At 42.9% G+C, this 23,333-nt stretch overlaps 1 protein-coding gene across 5 annotated transcripts in view; it reads left to right on the forward strand.

Moving 5' to 3' along the window:
* The window catches only part of LOC133340453 (receptor-interacting serine/threonine-protein kinase 3-like), a 33,632-nt gene extending 14,922 nt beyond the window's left edge, over nucleotides 1–18,710 (forward strand). For all 5 annotated transcript variants that reach the window (XM_061548714.1, XM_061548710.1, XM_061548712.1 and 2 more), the window contains 8 exons: nucleotides 586–862; nucleotides 6,797–6,885; nucleotides 9,011–9,080; nucleotides 10,651–10,727; nucleotides 12,022–12,064; nucleotides 14,724–14,821; nucleotides 16,082–16,109; nucleotides 16,571–18,710. In XM_061548714.1, the coding sequence (XP_061404698.1) occupies nucleotides 586–862; nucleotides 6,797–6,885; nucleotides 9,011–9,080; nucleotides 10,651–10,727; nucleotides 12,022–12,064; nucleotides 14,724–14,821; nucleotides 16,082–16,109; nucleotides 16,571–16,698 (810 nt within the window). In that variant the 3' untranslated portion in view covers nucleotides 16,699–18,710. The remainder of the gene's footprint in view (nucleotides 1–585; nucleotides 863–6,796; nucleotides 6,886–9,010; nucleotides 9,081–10,650; nucleotides 10,728–12,021; nucleotides 12,065–14,723; nucleotides 14,822–16,081; nucleotides 16,110–16,570) is intronic.
* Nucleotides 18,711–23,333: the final 4,623 nt, after the last annotated feature.

A 23,333-nucleotide genomic window follows, 5' to 3' on the forward strand; every position in this document is an offset into this window, starting at 1 on the left:
TGGGGACCGCTGCTCTCGAGGGCATTGTGGCTTCCTCTTCCACACTTCGAGGTGGTGGGAGTACCTTCACTTTATCCCACCACATGGAAATTCGCTGATCTGTATTGTATCAAAATAGATAATCAGACAATGACTCCTTCATATGTCCATCTCTCCACATTTTTTGTTATTTTAATGCACAGCCCATTGGCGCCATGGCCTTATGGGCAGTGCATACTTTCAGCAGCATTGATTCAATTTCGATTTAAAGCTTTCGTGACTGCAGGGATTCATCTTCTTGGTTCTTTCGGTAAAGTCACGTAGAAGGGAAGTAATAAAATAATAAAAATAAAACATAATAAAATAAAATAATTATCACGACGTTTCGGCTACCTGAAGACGGCTGCTTGCGTTGTAGCCGAAACGTCGTGAGAATTATTTTATTTTATTATGTTTTATTTTTATTATTTTATTACTTCCCTTCTACGTGACTTTACCGAAAGAACCAAGAAGAAGCATTGATTCAGTACAAGCAAACTCTGGACCGGTTGTCACCGTATTGCAGGCATTCGCTAATTCTATTTCCTGTCGCCATTACCGTTGCAGGAAAGAATGGTGTCGGGTGACCCGGTTCGTGGGGATTTGCCCCCTTGGCCTGCGTTGGGGCCACAGGACTACAGCTCAGTGGGCCAGGACCTCCCGCTCACCCTCAGACATTGTAGCAGTGGGAGGGAGGAGTTGGACTCTGGCAGGCCCTCAAGAGAGGAGGTCCCACCACAGGTCTCCGACATATTGCAATCTTTCCCATCGTTGTGCATATCTGAGGAGGAAACAATGTTGGCTGTGGGGCGCTCGCAAAACAGAGACATCGGAGTGCCACAGGGTAAGTCATCGCTGATGCACTGATCATTTTCGCAAACAAAAAAATGCGCGATTAATTTGTATCACCCATTTCGAGTGAATGCCGTACTCCCTTTATTACTGACCCGGGCAGCCTCCATTGTCAAAGTACTTTGTACCAAACCAGTTTTTTGTGGATTTGATGGTTTCATTCCATTTATGGATCAGAATTTAATGTCGGGCGTTAGCAGAGTGCACTTGCAGTTATAAAGTGATAAATCCCAAATTAGAAAATTACTCAGTGACAGAAACCTAGAATTTATATTTATAATCATTGCGATTGAAACATCCATATTCAAGTTGGTGAATGTCTTAAAAATAATATAACAAATTAACATCTAAATCTTTACTTAAAGCTTTCGTGTCTGCAGGAATTCATATGCTTTGGGTCTTTCAGTAAAGTCACGTAGATAGGTTCAAAGAAAATAACAAAAATAACAAAAAACTACTGTTGTTTTTGTTATTTTCTTTGAACCTATCTACATGACTTTACCGAAAAGACCCAAAGATAATTCACATCTCTCTCGTGTGCTTTCGGGTTGTACCACGTGCTGTTCAGCATGACGTCCAACGTTCCGATGCTGGTGCTGGGAGCCTTTTTCAGGAACTAAATAGGGCAGCTCACATTCCCCCTCGATCATAGAGGTGTTGGCTACTGCTGGCTTTGAATGTAGGCCAGCCCATGTTACTTAATCGCTTCATCACCTTCACACGGCCCGCTCTGTTAAGTGAGAAATCACGACTAATGCCATCATCAACCCTGCGATCAAACATCGATCAAGAGGCCTTCCCAGTCTCCAGAGCAACAACTCAATCACGTGCGTACGTGGCAGAGAGGGGAGAAGGCTCACCCCAGTGGATACCAGGGTGTGATAGCATTCTGTAACAAAAACACAAAGTCTGCTAAGCAGACACGTTGCCAAACCACTAACCCTACTTCCATATATATATGTCTCTGTTTTTTGTTTTTATATGAGCTTGCCTGCGAGAGTCTGGAAAGGCACTTAAATATTCACACGTATACATATACTCGCATAGAGTCTACAAAGAAATATAAAGACACGGGCATAACAACAGCCAAACTCGTACGTATAGAAATGAAAATACACACACAGCCACACTCGTATAGCCTTAAAAAGAGATCCCCCATATAGCCTGAAAAGACTGTTGGGGCAAGTGCTGTTAGCAAGCACCTAATGAAGGTCGGCACGACACACGAGGGGGTGGGTGGCCAACACCACTCCCGGCCGCCTTTGTCTCCCAAGTGGTGATATTTACACATCGCACGAGGTACTCGTTTAAGGCTGAGTCGACCGAGGTGTTGGCCGTGAGCAGGAATCGAACTTGGGTTGACTGGGTCATAGGGCAGCGTGCTAACCACTGCACTACCACTCTCCACAGACACGCAGACACACGCAGACACTCGTACATACACACAAAGACACATCTATGGAAGTACAGCAAATGGGTTCCTAACGTGTCTGTTTAGCAGACTTTCTTTACAAATGCAATGGTTAGCTTTTTCTGGTTTTCAAAATGTACTCACAAAGGTGTCCCAGTACCAGTTCAGACATCAAAATGAACGTCCACTTATGGTGAGCCATTGCCAGGAATCAAACGTAAGTCGCCGGGATAATATCACAGTAATCTCGCCACCATTTAAAACATAATGGAGGTTGGAATTGAGACTGATGTCTGAACACGTATGGGGAGCTCACCAGGATGATGCTTCTCCACTCGTATGGAAATTAAAATTTGGTTGGAGAAAAGTAATTTTGGTGAGATTTATCCTCCCCCATTATTGTTGAGACGTTAACTCTGAACCACCGCCGCCACCACTGTGCCATTGTCCCCACCACCCCAACACCCCAACAACACAATATATAACTATCCAGCGGTGATACAATTATTGGCAAACTGCACCACGAACCTGGGGACCTGAGTTCGTTTACCAGCCATGGCTTGCATCAGTGGCACTTGATATCCGCACCGGTCCTGGGTTCTGCATTCACCAACCCGCACCGACCAGCGTCGTGAAATCTGGTCAATAACCTCCATGGCTGACTTGGCATGGGCAGGCCTTCGTCCAACAGTGGATAGACAAAGAGCAGTACACAAACATGTTTGGATATTCTTGGTTCTTTCGGTAAAGTGACGTAGATACATTTTTTTTTTAAATTGAGAATAATAAAAGCAAAAACATGTGTTTTTTTTAATCTACGTGACTTTACCGAAAGACCAAGAATATGAATTCCTGCAGTCACGAAAGTTTTAAGTCATATTTGGATATCCAGGTCTACCTCACAATCGGGATAATATAAATTGTTCCTTACCTGCCTCAATAAAAGGGCATGTTGAATAAAAAAGTTTAAAATAATAAGTTTAGAAAACTTTATTCTAAACTTTTGATTAAAAAATGTTCCATCAAAATGCAGTCTTCGAACATTTGTTTCCAGAATCCAACTTTCAATCAACAGGAGAAACAGGTGGCCTATTTTTTTTTTATGCGTGTGGCTGCGAGTAGACAGCACAGCACAGCACTAATCAGAATTTGCTTAATTGGGATAACATTAATTAGGGCGTGCATTTTACTTCATGTAATCCACTGCACATTTAGCAGGGCAGGAGGACTCGTGTAACTCACATTCCTTGTCTGGTTTCTTTAAATAGAATTAGCATTGCAGCATTAAATGCTTTAGGAATAAAACATATAAGCTGCTTAACAAATCACAAAGAATGTAATACAGGTCGTGGGGCATTGCTGTCAGAGGCATAACATTCGTATTGAGTATTATAATGAACGAGAAAAGCAGTAATTTTCATATTATTTCCGTAACAATTACCGTGATTTTTAAACGGCCCATAATGTGAAATAACAGTGTCGTGAAATAATGGAGCTAAAAATGTAATTCCTTGACTGTGCGAGTGCTGCAAATGGTGTAGTACCTTTTTCGTAAATGAACCTTATGGCGGGACCCCGGGGTCCTGAATGAACGGAAGTCAAAATCGCAATTAATAAAATTTTTTGGCGACTCCGTCCCACCGCGCACATAAACGCCGCGACCCACCAGAAATCAATCCTCTTGTTCTTCACCGAGCACCCGTCGTTGCCAAAATTGTCGTAGACGCAAACAAAACTTTTAAATTTTGATTAGCACACCGTGTAGATCTCAGTCAAGAGGAAGATATTGCCGTGTCGTCCGCCTTCAACAAACATAGAATGACGCCGCAAAGCAGTTTATGCGAGAGCCGGGGGCTTATTGGACCCCGAGGTCCCGCCATGAGGTTCAAATGATGACGGGGAACTTACGTTTGTCAAGCCTTCCATTACTTAAACGTTGTATTATAATCCAGAGCACAAGCATAGCAATATGAAAATTCAAATCTTCATGGAATTATTATCAACGTCTTAATTGACTTTCACCATGAATGTCTGTTATATATATAAAAAAACAGCCCATGGGTATTAAACAGATGCATGCGACACAATTTGAAATTTTACATTCGGACCTCTGCTCTTGAGTCTTCGCTATTGTTTCTAACCAATTTTCTAGTAACATCTTATGCTCAATCTAAAAATGGTTTCTGAAATTCTCGATTTATATTTTCATGGGAAATTTTTAGTTTTGGGGGGGGGGGGCCTGGAGTGGCTCTTGTTTCAGGGTGATGGTAATAGATTGAGGGTGAAAGGAAATTCACTTCCAGTTCACCGGTAGGAGCAACATCTGCTTACGGGTTCATATGCCGTATTTTCGCTATCAAGTGCATTTACGATAAATGAGGGCGCTAATGAAGGAAAAGTTGCGTGCAGGCAAAGGGGGGCATTAGGTTGGCAGATTGTACAATGCGAGATTGTGTACCAGCAGGTGGCGATAGCATGACATGCGAAGCCTCTTCACAGTTGATTTCAAATGCTGATGGTGGCGGTGCTGATTGTGACCTTATCAGGAAGGCGGGGGAAAAAAAACTCCACAAATCAACAGAATACATTACAAATCGAATTCCTTAAGCATCTAGAGGCTATGTGACATCTCTGGGTGCTGTAGAAAAAAGCTACACTTTTTTTTTGAATCCTCGGAAAATTTGATTTTGTTTCTCCTGAAACGTTTCTCATTTTCCCAGAGTTTTATCGCGTTTGTTCCGTCGGCATCGTGTGTTTTGAGACGAAGTGTTCGCTTGAATCTCCCGCAGAGCAGTGCGACCCTTCATGTTAGAGGACAGTGCGTGGAAGCACAGATAATAGAGCTGCCTCTTGGGATCATTTCAAGTAACCCGGTGTGAGGTGGAAATCTGTTTAAACAATATGTTTCGATTAAGGGGCAAAGTTAGGAACATCAGGAATGCCGGCAATATAATTGTAGTGCTGATCAAGACATTCGAACAGATGGAAATTGCCAGGCATCGGCAGAGCACAATCCTGGACTTGAAAATGGGGATGGAGCTGGCAGTCAGATTGGCCCAAGGGAGTTCCAGACTGTAGGGGCAGCAGAGGAAACTGAGCCACCACCCATTGGATGGTGGTTTGACTGAGGCCTTTCACAGGAGGCCATGATTGCTGGAGCAAGGAGAGCATCTGGCAGAGAGCAGGGCGAGTTAGGGGTGAATCTGCAGTTAAATCATGTGCAAGGCTGTTGATGGATTATAATATTGGGTAAAAACTGTTGTGATAACAACGCACGACAAATGTTAGTATTTTGACATCTCCTCTCAGGGTCTGATTGCTGTGTCTGCAAGGGCTCTAAACACATTCGCTCCCACACAACATGTTAGACGCAGCTTCGGTTGTCCTGCTTCGTGGGATCGCCACCTCTTGTCAACTTCCAGCCACACCAAAAATCTGCCAGCCCTAATTAGTGCGCTGCTCTTTCGGGAGCCCTCGCAACTACACAAACAAATGTAACACCGCTGCCCCCGCTCAGGGGGGCAGCGGTGCAAGACATTTACCGCAAGAGAGTTCTATTAAAGCGGTGGTGAAAACATGGCCCCGTCTGCCCTCTCTCCTTTCCATATTCGTCATTTTGAGCGCTTCCTTTAGACCAGGTCACATACACCCTCTCCTGTCGTCTTTACCAGCCTCCTCGCCTTTCCTCGTTCGCCCTCTTCCCACGGCGTGTCTGCGCGCCTCTTTGTGGACAAAAGCCGCCGTCTGGCTGCCTTCGCGCTCGCGTAAAGCTTGCGGAGGTTGTTTAAGAGACCTTGAAAATATCATGGGAAGAAGAATGTCTCGCAATATCGGAAGAGGAAATAACCACACGTTAATGCATTGTGTATTATTATGTATTTGACAAAAACTGGAAGGAATTACTAATTTACTAATTTCCCAGGACAGTTGTTCACAAAGGACATCCTGGAAAAACCAGAACAGGTGGCAACCCTGCCGCGAGGTGACTCCGTGTGATCTGTTTGAGGGCTGGTGGCCTCTCTCAGGTCAAGCTACACTTGAAATGAACAGCCGGCGATGACTTCTCCCAAGTTTATTCAATTTCCTTAAAGTTCCGAGGCCTTAGGGAACACATTACAGAGGGCTCTTGAGGTCACACTATGGCACCATGGTTGTGAACAGAAGCCGAGACGGGAGATATGGAAGACGATCTCTCAGACAAGTGGTTATCTTATCCTTCACTTAAACAACTCGGTCGGTGGCATGTGGCCAAGTTTATAGAGCTATGAAACAAGCTAACGTGCATGTACTCTGTGAATTACTATGTCATCAGAGACGTTGGTGGCTTGGGGGGGGGGGGGGTCATTATCCAGCAGTGGATTGGCAATGGCTGCTGTTGCTTCTGCTGCTGATGAGTCGGTTTACTTTTAGAATTCACAAGCAATCACCGGATCCATGGTGTGTACCCTGTGTTGACTGCTGTATAATAATGCGTTGATTACATATTTTTGTTTGTGTGTTTATAAACCTCTGCAGCGGAAACAAGAGGCAACAACGAGACTCATATCGAGGCACCATTTCAGCAGACGAGAGTAGGAGAGAGCTTCGCTCGGCCGGAAACGCAGGTATGGAATATCGTGCAAGTTACTTGCGTCTTGGGTTCTAATCCGGGCGTCTATCTGTGATCAAAGCAGGTTCTAGTGTATAGAAAGTTTGGTAGACTCAGCCCCTGCCACCAGTGTGCTCAAACAATTCCCAACACATGAACTTAAAACGTGTGTTAAATGTGCTGAGGTTCCAGCTCTTAAGAATTACAGATGGTGTTTTTAATTAAACTTTTTTTTGTATTTTAACTGGATAATCCCTTTAACTGGAACATCTCATTTGAAAAAGGTATCCAGGGTGCCAAGTAAGCACGTAGCAAAAAACGTAATTGCAAAAATGCAAACTATTTAATATCAATAAATTGTACGGTACGCATTTATACAATAAACATCACGCAGCAGTCAAATAAAATAAATGTTATTGTGCACACAATGCCATTTCAGTATAGAATATTCTCTCGTGCAGTATAGAATATTCTCTAGCTATAACAGGTGTCTGTCGGTGTTCTGCCAGTTTGTGTTCGGTTAAAGATTTCAAATGAGTTGAGACAGGCAGCACACACTTTTTAGTGCGTCTGGGAGATTTGTTCGATATTCATGGATTTGTTTTGGACTGCAATACGACACACACACACACACAGTCTCATAGTAGAGTGTCTGGCAAACTGGGCCCTGCTAATTTTGTGGTATCTATACTGGAGGGTTTTTTTGGGGGTTAGATCACGTAAATATAAATATGTCGTTTAGCCCGCCACCACCCGACACAGACAATTAGAAAGGTTTGTCACTTAAAAAACAAAATGCCAATTCATTGCTAGTTTGTCAGCGCACCGGTGTGTTGGAGAATAAAACCACAATGTTGTGGGTTTACTTCAAAATGGGGTGGGTTTACGCTCCACAATGGGGTGGGTTTACTTGTAAATGGTGTGGTTTACTCTCCAACACACCGATGTGCTGAACTAGTAATGAATTAGCATGTTCTGTTTACGTGACAAACCTTACTAATTGGCTGTCGGGTGGTGGCAGGTTTTAACGACACATTTATATTTACGCGATCTAACCCAAAAACCTCTGTTATGGGTAATATTGGTCGCGAAAGCATACTTCGTGTTAATCTACTTTGTGGAAATAAAGGGTTTTTTCTAAAGTCCTGTGAAAAAAATGTTTTCTGCAGCTGTCCTCATACAAAAGCACACACCACTCTGAGCTTTGTCCAGTGAAATTCGTTATCTCTTGAAGTGTGATGGTGAGAGTCCAGTTGGTATAAATATAGAGATTCATCAAAAAGTAAAAATAAAAATTCTGACAGTATCACGAGGGACGCAGTGATTCATACCGGCCCTGAATTGGTGAATTGTCACATTGTGATCACTCTTTGGTTAAAACAATGTGTTTGTCTTTGCAGCATAAATGGATAGTATATTGATGTTAAGGTGAGCATAGCTGGTTGATGTTAATGTTAGCTAGACATCTTAATTTTATGAAGTGAAAACCAGCTGAGGCAATCGGTGCCTTTCCCTTTTTGAACTTGTGATTGTTTTTGTGATTTGCGTATTGCGTAGTTAATCCATCCAGTCGTCTATGAGTCATCTTCTGAAGTGCCCTCTTTGCTTTTTGTTTTAAAAAAAAAGTGTGTACTGTGACCAACATTTCAGTGAAAAACAACAAGAAAAAAAATTGATTTATAGAGGCTGCAATATTGTAGTTGCAAATACAGATTCAACTTTAAATATCAAAAGTTAGCAAATCCATGGAAATATGTGTGCGTTGTGGTTGAGAAGGGGAAATAATTATATGTGCTAAATGGTCAATTCAGGGAGGCAATTAAATGGCCAATTAAGTTTTTGTTAGAGTTTTAGACAACTCATTGTAATGCGCGTGAGCCCCATTACGCTTGCACTCTTAATAATTTGTTTGTGGGTAGGTTAGAGTACTTTACATCCTGCATACACATACAGTCTTTTTAAAGTGTTACTTTTAGTGTTAAATTGCTCAGTGAGTTAATTACATCATTTGACCCATTCCTGACCAATACTCTTATTTTTCCACTGTTAAGTTTTGTCCTGTGTGCCCGCGCGCGCGCACGTGTGTATATGTCTCTAAGCGTGAATCAAAAGTATTTTTTTTGTTTTGCTTTGTCAAACAGGGAGTCTTTCCTAGGCACCAGGAAGGAAATATTCCAATTAATTCGGGAGCCGTTCCAGTGCAGCCCCAAGGTAACCGCATATTTTTTGTATACTTTAATCTCATTCCCTCATTGGGTTGTTATTGGGTTTTTTTTTTTCCTCCTTGATTCATGTACTCATCAGTAAATCCAACCGTCCGTCGACTAAACTGTCCTTTCATTCATTTATGCTGTTTGTTTCATTATGCAAAAATCAATCCAGCCCATCTTGCATGGCCGAGCCACTCGCTTTTATTTTTGTAACCTGCTTCCCGGAAGCCACGCGAAGGCTGCCAACCATTCGCCACGCTCAAGATAATGCGCCAACCCTCGCAAAGTCCCGAGTTTTCTTGAATTTCCAATTCAAATCTGATCTTGTAAAACAACCTTGTTAACGTGTGTGTCGTGAAGGAGTCGCGTCCATTTGGCCCGACCTTTGCTTCTGCCGAACCTTTTCATTTTTTGGAGCTTGTTAGGGGGGGTGGCGGGGGCGGTCGTGAATATATTTTTTTGCAAACACTTGCAATGCTGCCATGGTAGTGTTCTGTGCCTGCAAGGCTTAGTTATTTCCAGGGACGCCCCTTGCCACCTTCACACGGGAGACGACATAGCTTCTCGGGAGGAAGCAGCAGGATATAGCTCTACCGGTGGATGGTTTTTATTGTCGTCTACGTTGACTGTGCATCCTGGCTCCGAGGAGTTCCATGTTCTATTTTCTCGAGGTATTGACATGGTTCGTTGTGCGAAGAAGTCTTAACAGGTGGGGGGACAGTGTTCTAATGAAGGTGGGATTTGGGCGGGGTTAAAGACCGTTTGTTCTCTTTTAAAATGTTACATTTCACTTTTTAACTTGGCCCCTTAAAAACGTGAATAGAATCCCAATCTTATTGCATCCGAAGGCCTACACAACCGTCGACCATTGTTCTTATTACACAGTACTTTAACACGAGTAATTAAATATCAGTATACTGACAAGGTTATTGTTAATTAAAGAGGCACGCATACACCATCGTGGAGACAGCGCCAATGCCGCCCCCCGCCGTAAACTATCGTCGCCGCCAGCCGTCATGGCCATCCCCCCCCCCGCACATCCCTACCTGCTTCTAGCGATCCTTCCCAAAAACAAAAAGAAAGGAACGGAAACGACGGAGACGCTCGGCGGTGGGCGCCCACTGTGCGCTGATGGACTTGCGTGTGTGCGTGCGTGCGTGTGTGCGTGCATGTGTGCGTGAGTGGGGAGCGATAGTGTAGCGGTTAGCGCGCTTCGCTATAATCCAGGCGACCCGGGTTCGATTCTCGCTCATGGCCAACATCGGTGACGATTATCTGAACCGGTCCCGGGCCTCCCCTAGGTCGACTCAGCCTCAAATGAGTACCTGGTGCTGTGTGTAAACATTGCCACTAGGGAAACAAAGGCGGTGTGTGCGTGGTGCTGGCCACCCACCCCCTCGTGTGCCGTTTTGGCCTTCATAAGTGCTCGCTAACAGCACTTGCCCCGACAGTCTGTTGAGGCTATATGGGGGATCTTTGTGTGTGTGCGCGCGCTAGGTGCTCGCTAACAGCACTTGCCCCTACAGTCTGGTAAGGCTATACGGGGGATCTTTGTGCGCGCGCGTGCACAGGGCCGGCGGCAGGATCGACGGGAAACCCATTCAACCCCTCCGCTCAACCCTATAACCGTCGGCAAACGCACCCACGCGTGAGTTCACTGCACACCGTCGGCAAACTCCCAAATGTCACCACGTGAATTGTTTAATCAGGATCCAGCGGCATCTTATTTGTGGCTCCGAAAGAACATGAAAACAAAACGTTTTTTGCTCGGGAAACTTGATATTTATTCAGGGTGTTTGTACTATATTAAAAAAAATAACACTACAGATATGTATATACAATGCGATATTGGTACCTTGTCATCAATGATTGGTCTAATTTAGTAACCTATGTATGTTATACATTGCTATAATCGATGGTGGAACAATCCAGCAGCTGTTTTGCTGCCCACGTTGTTGTGTTGGCAGTAGAATCAATGTCACTGCTGTCGTGATGTATTTAATATGGCACAATGTAGAAAATTCAGAGTGTTGGAATAATGCCGTCGATGTGGCCGTGCATTTTACTATCGTCATCTTCACGATAGTCGTTAAGATCTACTGAGCCTGATTGTTCTCAAATCGCAAATGGTGTCTTCCGTGAAATCGGCAGCACTTGGGGTTCGCTTGGAATTTTCTCAAATGCTGTACTGCTGCAGAAACACAATTTCACACAACCATTTAGGCACGTGCCTTCATGTAGAATCCTGCCAATGGTGTAATGTTCCAGCACTGGGCTTGCAATTCAGAGGTCACCCAGTTTGATTCGATCTCATGGGATGGGACAACAGTGGAGACAATGGGGGGCAGATTTATTAAATACCTCCTCCCCCACCTCTGTCCACTCAGCAGTGCAGGTACTCCCACTTATGCCCAGACGTGTGGCTCGCATTGAAGAGTAGGCCAAAAGCGGTGGCTTGAGGGGCGCGTCTATAACTCCCTCCGGTGTGGGGCTCTCTCAGAGAGCTGCTCCCCTTCCCGCCAGCAGCGTGCTCGCGAGAAATTGCAGGGCTGCACCCTTTTTGGCTCTTCCCCAAAGCCGTAGAGAGAGCGCAGTGTCTGTGCCCGTGGAGTGTCACGTGCGATAAAAAATGAGTGTCAATTTAATTGGTAATGATAAAGGCGATTAAAAAATGTGTTTTAATGATTTGTCTATTGCGCAGCGCATTAAAGATACTAAAGCCTGGTTATGTAAATGCATTATTTAGCGTCGTGTCTGGGGTGACATTCACGAGCCGTCGTGGTCTCCTGACGGAATGGTAAAATTTTATTTTCAAAAGCAAACATAATTATCGCCTAATTACTGCCTCCATTGTGCATTCAACCAACGAATTAGCTGGAGAAAGTTTGCAGCTCTGAGTTGCAATCCCACTTTGACGGTTGCATTTGATTTGTTTTATTCAGTCGGTGCACCAAGCGACAGGACAACATCGACACCCATCGACAGGTAAAAAGATGCCTCTTTTTCGATGAAGCCATGCAACCAACCTTTAATGAGAATAGACATTACATTCTGTATGCATTGATATGTCTCATTCCCCTACTTTAACAAGTCATGTATGTGGTTACACGCTGTTCTTTGCCAGATAACGGAACAGCAGGTCATTATGCATCTAGTATTGCAGCACGCACCTGGGCCCAGTAAGATAGGGTTCAACTCCACCATCTGTGCCGTCCGTGATTGTGAATTAAGAGCCAAATCACAGCCCAATTCCACTCAGACCGGTTGAGGGCTTGATTCAAACAGTGAAAGTTGTATTGTTAATCAAACCAATAATAAAAATGTTGCTAGCACATTGCATCGGTAATCGAAGGGTTTGTCCGTTACTCAATAGCTACTTTTAGGCAACTACGCCTTAAACAAAAAAAATTAGAATGTAATTCTCACCGGACCCTGTGGTGTTGTTAAGTGTCATCTCCAATCCTTATCCACTCTGTCTCTCTAGCCTCTCTGTGTGCTACGAAAAAGAGCCATTGCTCAAAACGTCGCCTGATATATATTCTTATACGGCAGTGTTATTTATTAAAATATATATTACATTACTAGATATCATTAACAAAATTGTATTCTTGCATGATGCTTTTGCTAATGGAGTAAATAAAACTGTACAAGACACAAAAATGAGAAGCAATGCAAACGAGACGACGAAAATGAGACGAAAGTATTTGATTGCTCCTTTGATCGAATCAGAAACCTGAATTGGGACGGTTCTTTTTTTGACGACGGTTTGCCGAGCAAAGACCCAGAGGCCCAAAATGCCACAACTGTCCAACAACAATTTCGATTTAAAGCTTTCGTGACTGCAGGGATTCATCTTCTTGGTTCTTTCGGTAAAGTCATGTAGAAGGAAAGTAATACAATAATTAAAATAAAACATAATAAAATAATTCTCACGACGTTTCGGCCACAACGCAAGCAGCCGTCCTCAGGTGAAAACCAGACGCTGTCGCCTCGACAGACCAGACGCTGTCGCCTCGAAAGACCTGGTTTTCACCTGAGGACGGCTGCTTGCGTTGTGGCCGAAACGTCGTGAGAATTATTTTATTATGTTTTATATTTATTTTAATTATTTTATTACTTCTCTTCTATGTGACTTTACCGAAAGAACCAAGAAGATGTCCAACAACAAACAGCACTCTTGTAGTTTTCATTGACAAGGTGTCGTTACGATTCACCAATTGAGCACGATTCTAAGAAATGTAAAGAGAGACGGTGGGGAGTGAATTCCGTCATCGAGCAGTGTGGAGAAAGAAGCTGAGTGATCTGACGTACGCCTGGAAGTAAATCGTTAGATCCTCATCGGTAGCATTGTTGTGTTGGTTCACCACGGTTGAGCAATTCTATGAATTCTCGCGATTTGGCATTAGATTTCGATTACAAAGACGTCGCTGTTTTTGTCTCGGTTCTATTATTTCTCAATAGTTTTGTCTTGTTTGTTCTGCGTCATCGGTCACTGTTATTAGCCTAAATGTAACATTGGTTTAGAATTTTTTTACATTGGAAATAATTGATTATTACAAGCACAAATTGACGCGATAAGAGAATCATCAGAATTATATTTAAATAGCTTTTTGGACACCCTTGTAAACGAGACGTTTGCAAAGAGTGTACATTTAATAAATAAACAAAATATGCCTCTACTTGATGCGGGCCTCGCCTAGACCGACTCCGGGAGACCTTTGCGGTGAACTCGCACACTCGCCAAATATTGTTACATCAAAAGCAACAAAAGTGTGTACCCGTGGTGCTTGCTGCTATGGCCTTTTGATTTCAACCACAGTGATGGAAACCCCTCAGAGTGTTCACCTATTCACACAGAGGTGCTATGAAACACGCTCTCTTCCCTCTTGTTAGATATGACGGAGCTTAGCGTAAACAAGTGACTTACATGTGCACAGCATTTCGGTTCATCAGGCCCACTTTTGTTTCTGTACAAAATGGCACTTGCTAATGTTCCAAAGTGACAGTTTGCAAACGTCATAGGGCAGCGGTCGGGAACCTATGGCTCGCGAGCCATATATGGCTCTTCCGGTGACGGCATATGGCTCCCAGACAAATTTGAGTTGAAAAAATAATAATAAAAAAATAAAAATAAAATCAGTTTGGAACTGATTTTAAAATACTTGTGATATTGCTTAATAATACTGTGTAATTTTAAAGTAAACAGAAATTAGTTTTGAAGATAAAATTTCTCGGGTCACGGGTCCCGTGACCAGAAGTCTCATTAAAAGTAAGACATATTTAATTTATTATACGTTAAAAATACTATATGGCTCTCAATGAAATATATTTAGAAATATTTGGCTTTTATGGCTCTCCCAGTCAAAAAGGTTCCCGACCCCTGTCATAGGGGATTCAATCATCAGTTTTTGAAGTGGATACAAAATCTTTATGGAACAAAAATACGCGCGCACACAAATCTAAATCTATTCGTAACTCCGATGTTTTGTGCTTGTTTGAATATTTGCCTTGAAAGAAATGTGCATTTACATTTGAACATCGCTAAATTTCGGGTTGGCGTGTACTGTTTAGTGATTGAATGCGTGGTAGAGTCAACAAGCCTGTGTAAGCACAATGTGTTCACTTTATCTCCATCCTGGAGTAGACTGGAGAGGCACTGGAGAACCGATGGATGGTCCATCAGGAGCACTGCCAAGTTTTCCCATCCATCCCCCCCACTACCACCCTCCACATGTCCAGCCAGTAAGTTCTTAACTCTACTCCTCAGAGCTTCAACTCCTTGCGGCCAGACATACGACCCGTCATCCTATTCATTGTTTAGCATTCTACAAGAGGGGGCAGTTAACACGACTCTTATAGCAGGCCGGTTAATTGTGGTCCAGGTATATGCATGGACATAGTGTTCACTTTACTACAAGCAGAGGGGAAAGTGATCCTGCAGAAGCTGTGCAGTGTAAATTAACCGGTTCACATTCATGATGACTGTGCTGACGATGTCGTGGCACCTACTTTAGGACCTGGATCAAGAAGCTCTTTCACGCGAGAGCCGAGCTATTGTTCAACACCCGATGGTCCTGGGTGTATTTCCAGTGAAAACATCGTGTAAATAATTGGCATAATGTTGCTTGCTTTTCAATATTCCAGTTTTACTTATGAACCAAATCAATTGGCTGATTTGCCCATGACATGACAACTTGATTTGATTGGCTCTGTTGGGTGGTGGAGGGCTACTTAGAAACATTACATATCTACACAATCTAACCAAATGAATCCAAATTATGCTCAATAAACATGCCTTTTCTTTATCCAAGAAAGCCTCACCGGGTCTGACGACTCTTTTTCAGGAGAGTCCTGATTTGGTGATGTTTGGCCATTTATTATGAACAAATGTTTGGCATGTGGGAGAAAACCTGTAGAAAACCCATGTATAGCACAGAGATAACACAGCTCTGCTGAGATATATTCCATCCACTTGTTATACTGAAACCCTCTGGACATTTCACGGGCCAGAGGGTTTTGGGAATATCACAGATTTTAGGCAGCCACAAACCCAATACCTGCTTAGTACCGGATCACAGGCATGCACCACCAGGGAAACCCAGACTCCTGGAGGCCTCGGGCAGAATGCCACGTGGGCCCCCCTAATTCATTTGTGATAAAAACAAACAAAAAACACAGGGCCATTGTGGGGGGGCCTTCTTTTCTCTACGATCCGGAGTACATTACCTTTTTTGCCGCCGCCCACCCACCCCAACCCCACCCACCCCAACCCCACCCACCCCAACCCCACCCACCCCCACCCCACCCCACCCAACCACTCACACCCCATCCACGCAACCACCCCAACCCCACCCAACCACCCACACCCCACCCAACCACCCACACCCCACACACCCCACCCACACCCCACACACCCCACCCACCAACCCCACCCACCCATACCCCGCCATACCAACCAAACCCACCTCCACCTACTAATGGAACTGTTGTGTTTCTTTGCAGGATCAATTAAACTCCCCTGCTCCGACTCGTAAGTTACTTTTTGTTAACTAAAATCTACAGTTACTATAATATTGCTTCTAATAAACAGTGATTGAGTTTTTTACCTGCACTGAACTTTTTGTCTTTAACATTTATCTTTTAATTTAAAGCTTTCGTGACTGCAGGGATTCATCTTCTTGGTTCTTTCGGTAAAGTCACGTAGAAGGGAAGTAATAAAATAATAAAAATAAAACATAATAAAATTATTCTCACGATGTTTCGGCCACAACGCAAGCAGCCGTCCTCAGGTGAAGAAACAGGTCTGTCGAGAAGACAGATGCTTGCGTTGTGGCCGAAACGTCGTGATAATTATTTTAATATGTTTTATTTTTATTATTTTATTACTTCCCTTCTACGTGACTTTACCGAAAGAATGAAGAAGATTTATCTTTTAGTTTTTTTTTAATAAATCAAACCCAATGCAGTAATGATATTTGTTTTCCTTTCCAGATTCTATCACAATTGTAGGCTCCAACTTGAAAAATACTCAGATTGGTAACAACAACAAGATATACTATACAGATAAGTCCAAAAGACATGCATCTGGAGGCAATACGTATTCAAAACAGGATTCATGAGAGAAGTGTCGATATCTGTAATCATTGGATTAAATTGTTATTTTAAAGTGCACCTCACGAAGCTGCTGCTGCTGCAACAACACACTTTACACATTGGATGGTAACATGAATTGAACATTAGATTAAAACAAAACAAGTTACATTTTGATTTAAAGCTTTCGTGACTGCAGGGATTCATATTCTTGGTTCTTTCGGTAAAGTCACGTAGAAGGGAAACGATAAAATAATCAAAATATAAAACAATAAAATTGTCACGACGTTTCGACTGCAACACAAGCAATCGTCATCAGGTGTGAAATCCACAGCCAGAAAATTTGAAAAAAATGAAAAAACCGCCACTTTTTTTTTCTTGCGGTGGATTTCACACCTGATGATGATTGCTTGTGTTGCAGTCGAAACGTCGTGACAATTTTATTGTTTCATATTTTTATTTTTTTATTATTTCCCTTCTACGTGACTTTACCGAAAGAACCAAGAATAAAAAACAAGTTATTGCAATTTGGATAAAATGTAATAATTAGAGGTGTGGGGGGGGGGGAGTTAAGATATTTGATCAAATTTGCAGCGATAAAATCTGTTTGTATTGTAGATTTTAGTTGAATTATTACATCACATGATTATCTGGCAATCGTTTGAGCATGGATGATGATGATTGTAATGATTACGTCACAAGAGATGATGCATGCACCCTTAGTCTCACTGTGTTCAGTACTTTACAGAAAGGGAAGAGTTTGAGAAATTCACATACTTTTTAAATCCTGTGGTACTTGAGCAATATAACTGAGAAGCCATTAAATATATAAAACTGTAAATTACATTATCTCCTGGAAACAGGTGGGTAATGCCTGAGCTTCTCAGACCATCACGAAGGGCTTTTTAAAAGACGTTATTAGGATCGAGCGGTGGTGCAGTATCCAGCGCACTGCACAGTGAATTTAACCCAATGATATGCGTTCGGTTCCTGCCTATAGCAAACATCAGTGATGAGTGATATCTGAACCAGTCCCGCGCCCTCCACTAACCCACACTTGAACCAACCGGGTGAAGTATGGTCAAACAACCCCCCCTCCCATGACTGACCCGGCATGGCGGGAAGCCTTCATCCTGAACAGCTGTGACTTCTAAAACGATTTATTTTTATTTAACCCTTTTGGGGCGCACATTTCTTAAATGTTCCAGATGCCTGTGATTGTCCGTGCTTAAGCAGGGTGAATAGTTGTTGACTCACCGCGGGGTTGAGTACAGTGACAGTGGCTATCTTTTAGTGAATTCCCAGCTGTGATATCAATGTGGATCAGCGTTACGCAAGCAAGGAGATTCTTTGGCAAACCCAGCAACAGCAAATTTAGCACTGTAAAGCATTGCAATGTAACAATTTTTTACCCCCCCCCCCCCATCATCCCCCCCACCAAGGGACATTGGTTTTTTTTTTTTACTGAATTGTTCCTGATGAAGGGGCTTCTGTTAATGGGTTGATTTGCACTGTCGCTAGGTAATTGATAAAAAACATTGTGGGTGGCAGGGGATGTGATTACGAAGTAGGTGTAAGAGTAAAAAAAAACAAGTCTAAAAAGGGAAGCACGTTTTTAATGGTGGCTACCACTTTCTCGATAATGAATTGAACCAATGACTCCATGTGATCCATACATTTACTGTCATTTGCCATCGCGAATGTTCGCCAAGCTTACACCGCTGACAGTCAAACTCTTCTGTTGATAAGCAAATTAAGGATGTGTAAATATTTTTGCATTTTGAAGCTGTACAATAACTTGACGTTTTTTTTAATTCACCAGTTTATAAAATAGTAGTCGCTTGCAATTTCATACTGTAAATATTTGTATTTTTTTTCAAGGGACGTTGAAATTATTTCTATTTTATTAAAAAAAAGTGTGTGTGTTCTATTTGCCACATATAAAAGTTTGTGCAATTTGTAATGCCTCATTGGCCATATCCTTATGTAATCTTAATGCTAATGTCTTTGTAAATACCCAAAATAAAGAGTCTTCCAGTAAGTCGTACCAAAGGTTTGATTTCTTTGTAAGCGTTATTGTTAATAAAATGTGCACCTGTGGTGATGGTCTCCCTTTACAGTATTTCTAATGAATCGTTGGTTTCTTTTGGGTTAAGTCGCGTGTAAAAATGTGTTCCGTCAACCCTCCTCCACCCGACACAGCCACTTAATGAAAGTGTCACGTGAATCAAACGTGCCAACTTTATAACTGCTTGGAGAGTAACATTCTCACAACATTAAATGGGTGACGACGTTTCGCCGGAGATTACATCCAGCATCAGGTGCTGCTCAGATCTCCGAGATCATCAAAACGGCATTACATATTTGAATGTCACGAGATGTTTACCCTCCAACACCACCACCACTACAGGTGTGCTGAAGCAGTAAAATAATTGTCACGTTTGAGTCGCGTGACACGTTCATTAATTCTCTGTGTCGGACGGAGGAGGGCTTTATGACACATTTTTGTTTGTATGTTGAACTTCTTTCACACTAATCTTGAATTGAAGCTTTTGTGACAGCAGGAATCCATACTCTTTGGTTCTTTCGGTAAAGTCACGTAGATAGAAATAACATAAAATAAATCACGATGTTTCGGGCACAACACAATTATCCATTATCATGCTTTCCCACCTGATGATGGACGCTTGTGTTGTGCCCAAAACGTCGTGATTAATTTTATTTTATACCTCCGTGACTTTACCGAAAGAACCAAAGAGTATAAGTTCCCTCTTAATGCCGAATAGGGGGCGTATTAATGAGATGCTTAATACAGCCACTAAAAACGTATACATATTTAATGGTTTTTATATTTCAATATTTTTAGACGAGGGTTTGATTCTGAGTGGACTTTGATACCATTGTGAAGGAAATATGCCAGCGTTCAAAGGCATCCGTCTCTTATTGCACGCACGGCCTGTTTATAATTACAATCAATTTTGCCTTTTATTTCAAAATTGTTGTCTTGAGCAGTTGCAAACCTCCAGTGGCCGGATTTCTTTTCCTATTTGGCAGACCACACACCTTTGCAAAAAGGTATTTGAGTTAACGTGGAATTTATATATGCCTTCTTCCAAGCAGCATCCTATTACCAGGGCTCTCAAAATAAATAATGAAGCAACAAAGACTTTTCAATGTCGCGTGGTATTATTTTTGGCTAAATAATAATAAATACGTATCTGACCACCTCCCACGTTCTTGTTTTACAACGTAATGGTAATTTAATATAGCTTCCCTACGTGGTCCAGTCAGCTAACGGTAAATTTATGACATTAATTTGTAATTTCTTAAGTGCATTAAAATTGACTTGGAATTTACTGCAAAGTCAGTAGATTCTGAAAAAATTTTGCTCCGCGTCTCCTATACTCTTTACCTCCCACTCTCCGCTCCGTTCTCAGTAACTCTTAATCCCTAAATTCACTAATTCCCTTCTCCCCCCCGCCCGCCCTCACTGCGGTGCCGGCTATTACCCCCAACAGTGGCTCTTAACGCGTTCCAAGACAACGTTGGCACCATTTTTAATGCCACAATTAAAACGTCCGCCTTAAATCACGTGCCTCCTACAGAAACACATTTTCCTCCCTGGGTCCCGATTGTTGATCGTGCAAACGTAAGCAGCAGGACCGAGGCCCAGTGGCCCTGCCGAGACCACAATCCCTGAGTGGATTCTTTCAACGATTTAGGGATTTGCCGTCTGCCGCGTGACTCGAATGCCTGCAGGCAGCCTTATAGGCTGCTCCGCAAAGATCGCCCTTCCCGCTTGGCTGTGGGGGTGCGTGTGGTGATGCAAACTCGTCGTCTGACCACTTGAGGTGGGTGTCTCACTTGGAGGTCAACTCTTCGTGAGTCAACCATTTTTATGGTAACCTAGTTGCGGTACAGCAACCAGAGCACCGTATTTATGCTGGGGTTGTATAGCCTTTCGCGAACGTGGGTTTTCTCAGGATATTCACATTTCCTCTCATCTGAAACAAAAAAATACTCAAAAGGAATGGCCCAAATATGCCAAAACGAGACCTATGTAAAAAGTGCTTCAGCTCAATAAATCATTTGTTAACGGGAACGGTAAAGATGCAGCCCTTCAACTGCTCGTTCGTGCCACTGCTGGCAGAAGAGCTCTGCCAGAGAGCGCCTCTTGCTAAGGTCTTTCAGCCGAATCTTCAACATTTTCCAGGCATCTTGGAAGAGGGTCGGAGAGTACCCCAGTTTTACACCACCACACGCAAGCTGCCGACCGGACTCAACTTTTTAACGAATTTCCCTCTTTAAGTCCAGTGTGCTAACCATTAACATCACCTCGGCGTCTATGGGGTAAAACGAAATATATTACTCGTACTTTAAAAGAGGTTTTAAGCACCACTATGAAAACGTGGTTTCATTATGCAATCAAGGTACTTCGTCCCTGTGCTGTGGAGGTTGTGAGTTCTTCTGATGCCGAGCAGCCAACTGATTTGATATTTTTAAATCCTTTATATTAAGTTCGCTTGCTTGCTTGCTTGCGTGCTTGCGTGCTTGCTTGCTTGCTTACGACCGTGCAAATCTTTCGGTCGTTTTTTAACCCGCTTCCCGTGATCCAATCGAGCTGACATTTTCCACACAGACTCGTTGTGACAATTAATGTTCGTGAAAAATGTTTCCAAAATGTTACACTGTTTAGGGAAAACAAATTAAATATTTAATTACCAATTGCTTAATACTGGCAGACAATCATCTGACCCATAGGTGGCAGCCATCTCAAGCCAGAGGACGAGAGGACTCTAGCCGCCACGCATATAAAGGATTTATAGTGAAAAACTTTGTTTTTACGGATTATACTTATTAAATCATTTATATTAAGTTCGCTTGCTTGCTTAGGACCGTGCAAATCTTTCGGTCGTTTTTTAACCCACTTCCCGTGATCCAATCGAGCTGACATTTTGCACACAGACTCGTTGTGCGTGACAATTAATGTTCGTGAAATTTTTTTTCCAAAATTTTACACTTTTTAGGACAAAAATATTATATTTAACTACCAATTGCTTAATGGTGCAATGCAATCATCTGACCCATAGGTGGCAGCCATCACAAGCCAGAGGACGAGAGGACTCTAGCCGCCACGCATATAAAGGATTTATAGTGAAAAACTTTGTTTTTACGGGTTATACTTATTGTCCATGGGGCTGATTGGGATGCCTTGTTCACATTTGCTTATCCCAGAGCGCGCACATGATGGGACGCCCGCGAATCTGTTAACAGCATCGCGTCTTACCTTCCGATAGGTTAATTGTTGTCCGGTGCTGTATGGCGTTGATGTGGCTATGCGGTAAGCGAATTTCGATGTATTGGCGGTACACCGGTCCTCGTAAAAAACAGTTTTGACGACGTCCGCTGTTGCCTTTCGAGTGAGTTGCAGACTCTGAAAACACATAAGAATATAAATCTGAATGAGAAGTCGCAACTTGGATTCAACAGCCGCTTTCCCATTCGAACGTGCGCGGTGGGGGCCGTCCATAAATGACGTCACGAACCTAGGGGGGGGGGGCGGTCAGACATTTGTGACGATGTGTGCGAGGGTGGGGGGGGTTTGAGAAATGTGACGTCACATCAAAATGCACAACTTTAAATGAATATAGAATTGTTATAACAACACTCCTACAAATTTCGATTTAAAGCTTTCGTGACTGCAGGGATTCATCTTCTTGGTTCTTTCGGTAAAGTCACGTAGAAGGGAAATAATGAAAATAAAACATAATAAAATTATATTTATTTTATTTATTTTTATTATTTTATTATTTCCCTTCTACGTGACTTTACCGAAACAACAAAGAAGAGCATTCATACAACAGAGTGCAGCGCCACATTAAATACGCACTACAATGACAATAGTTTCAAGCGATTTGAAGGACGTTTTATTTTCAAAATGGAAATATGGTTTTGGGGGGGGGGTGGGGGCAGAGCTTTGTGACGTCATATTTGAGGTGGGGTGTGACTTTTTGTGATGCCGTGTGACGAGGGGGGGGGGGGGTCAAAAATCGTCCAAAATCACGTGACGTCATTTATGGACGGCCCCGTGGTAACAACGCGAAGTCGAAATCTGTTGACGCCACCGTCCCGTCAACAAAAATAATTGCGGAAACGAGAATCGAGGAACCGTCCAGTGCACGAGGGGTGAAATCTTCGCCTTTGGAACACGGAGGCATCATCCACTCGTCATCACGGCCGGACGCTTGCTAAATACGGCAGCCGACTGCGAAGCTTCGCGTTCAGCTGCTCGAAAACGTTCGCCTTCCTGACTGTTCTAGATTTGAAGCTTTCGTGACTGCAAGGATTCATACTCTTAGTTTTTTCGGTAAAGTCACGTAGGTAAAAAATGAAATTTAAATTAATAAAAATAAAATAATTAAATCACGACGTTTCGGAGGCAACACAAGTCTCCGTCATCAGGTGGGACCTTCACAGCCAGACGCCACAAGAAGTGGCGTTGACGCACCGCCAACCCCTGCAAGATGTTCTCACCTGGATTGCGAATTGCTGTAAAGTAAATAATTATCGAGATATATATTTTTTTAACACAGCGCAGCACCCACTGGGTGGAAACCGCCAATGCGGCAATTTGCCGCTTGTCGCAGAGGTTCCCCAAGTTCAC

Source organism: Lethenteron reissneri, chromosome 9 (assembly GCF_015708825.2).
Source record: "Lethenteron reissneri isolate LAM-NWPU_2019-01 chromosome 9, ASM1570882v1, whole genome shotgun sequence".
Taxonomy (NCBI): domain Eukaryota; kingdom Metazoa; phylum Chordata; class Hyperoartia; order Petromyzontiformes; family Petromyzontidae; genus Lethenteron; species Lethenteron reissneri.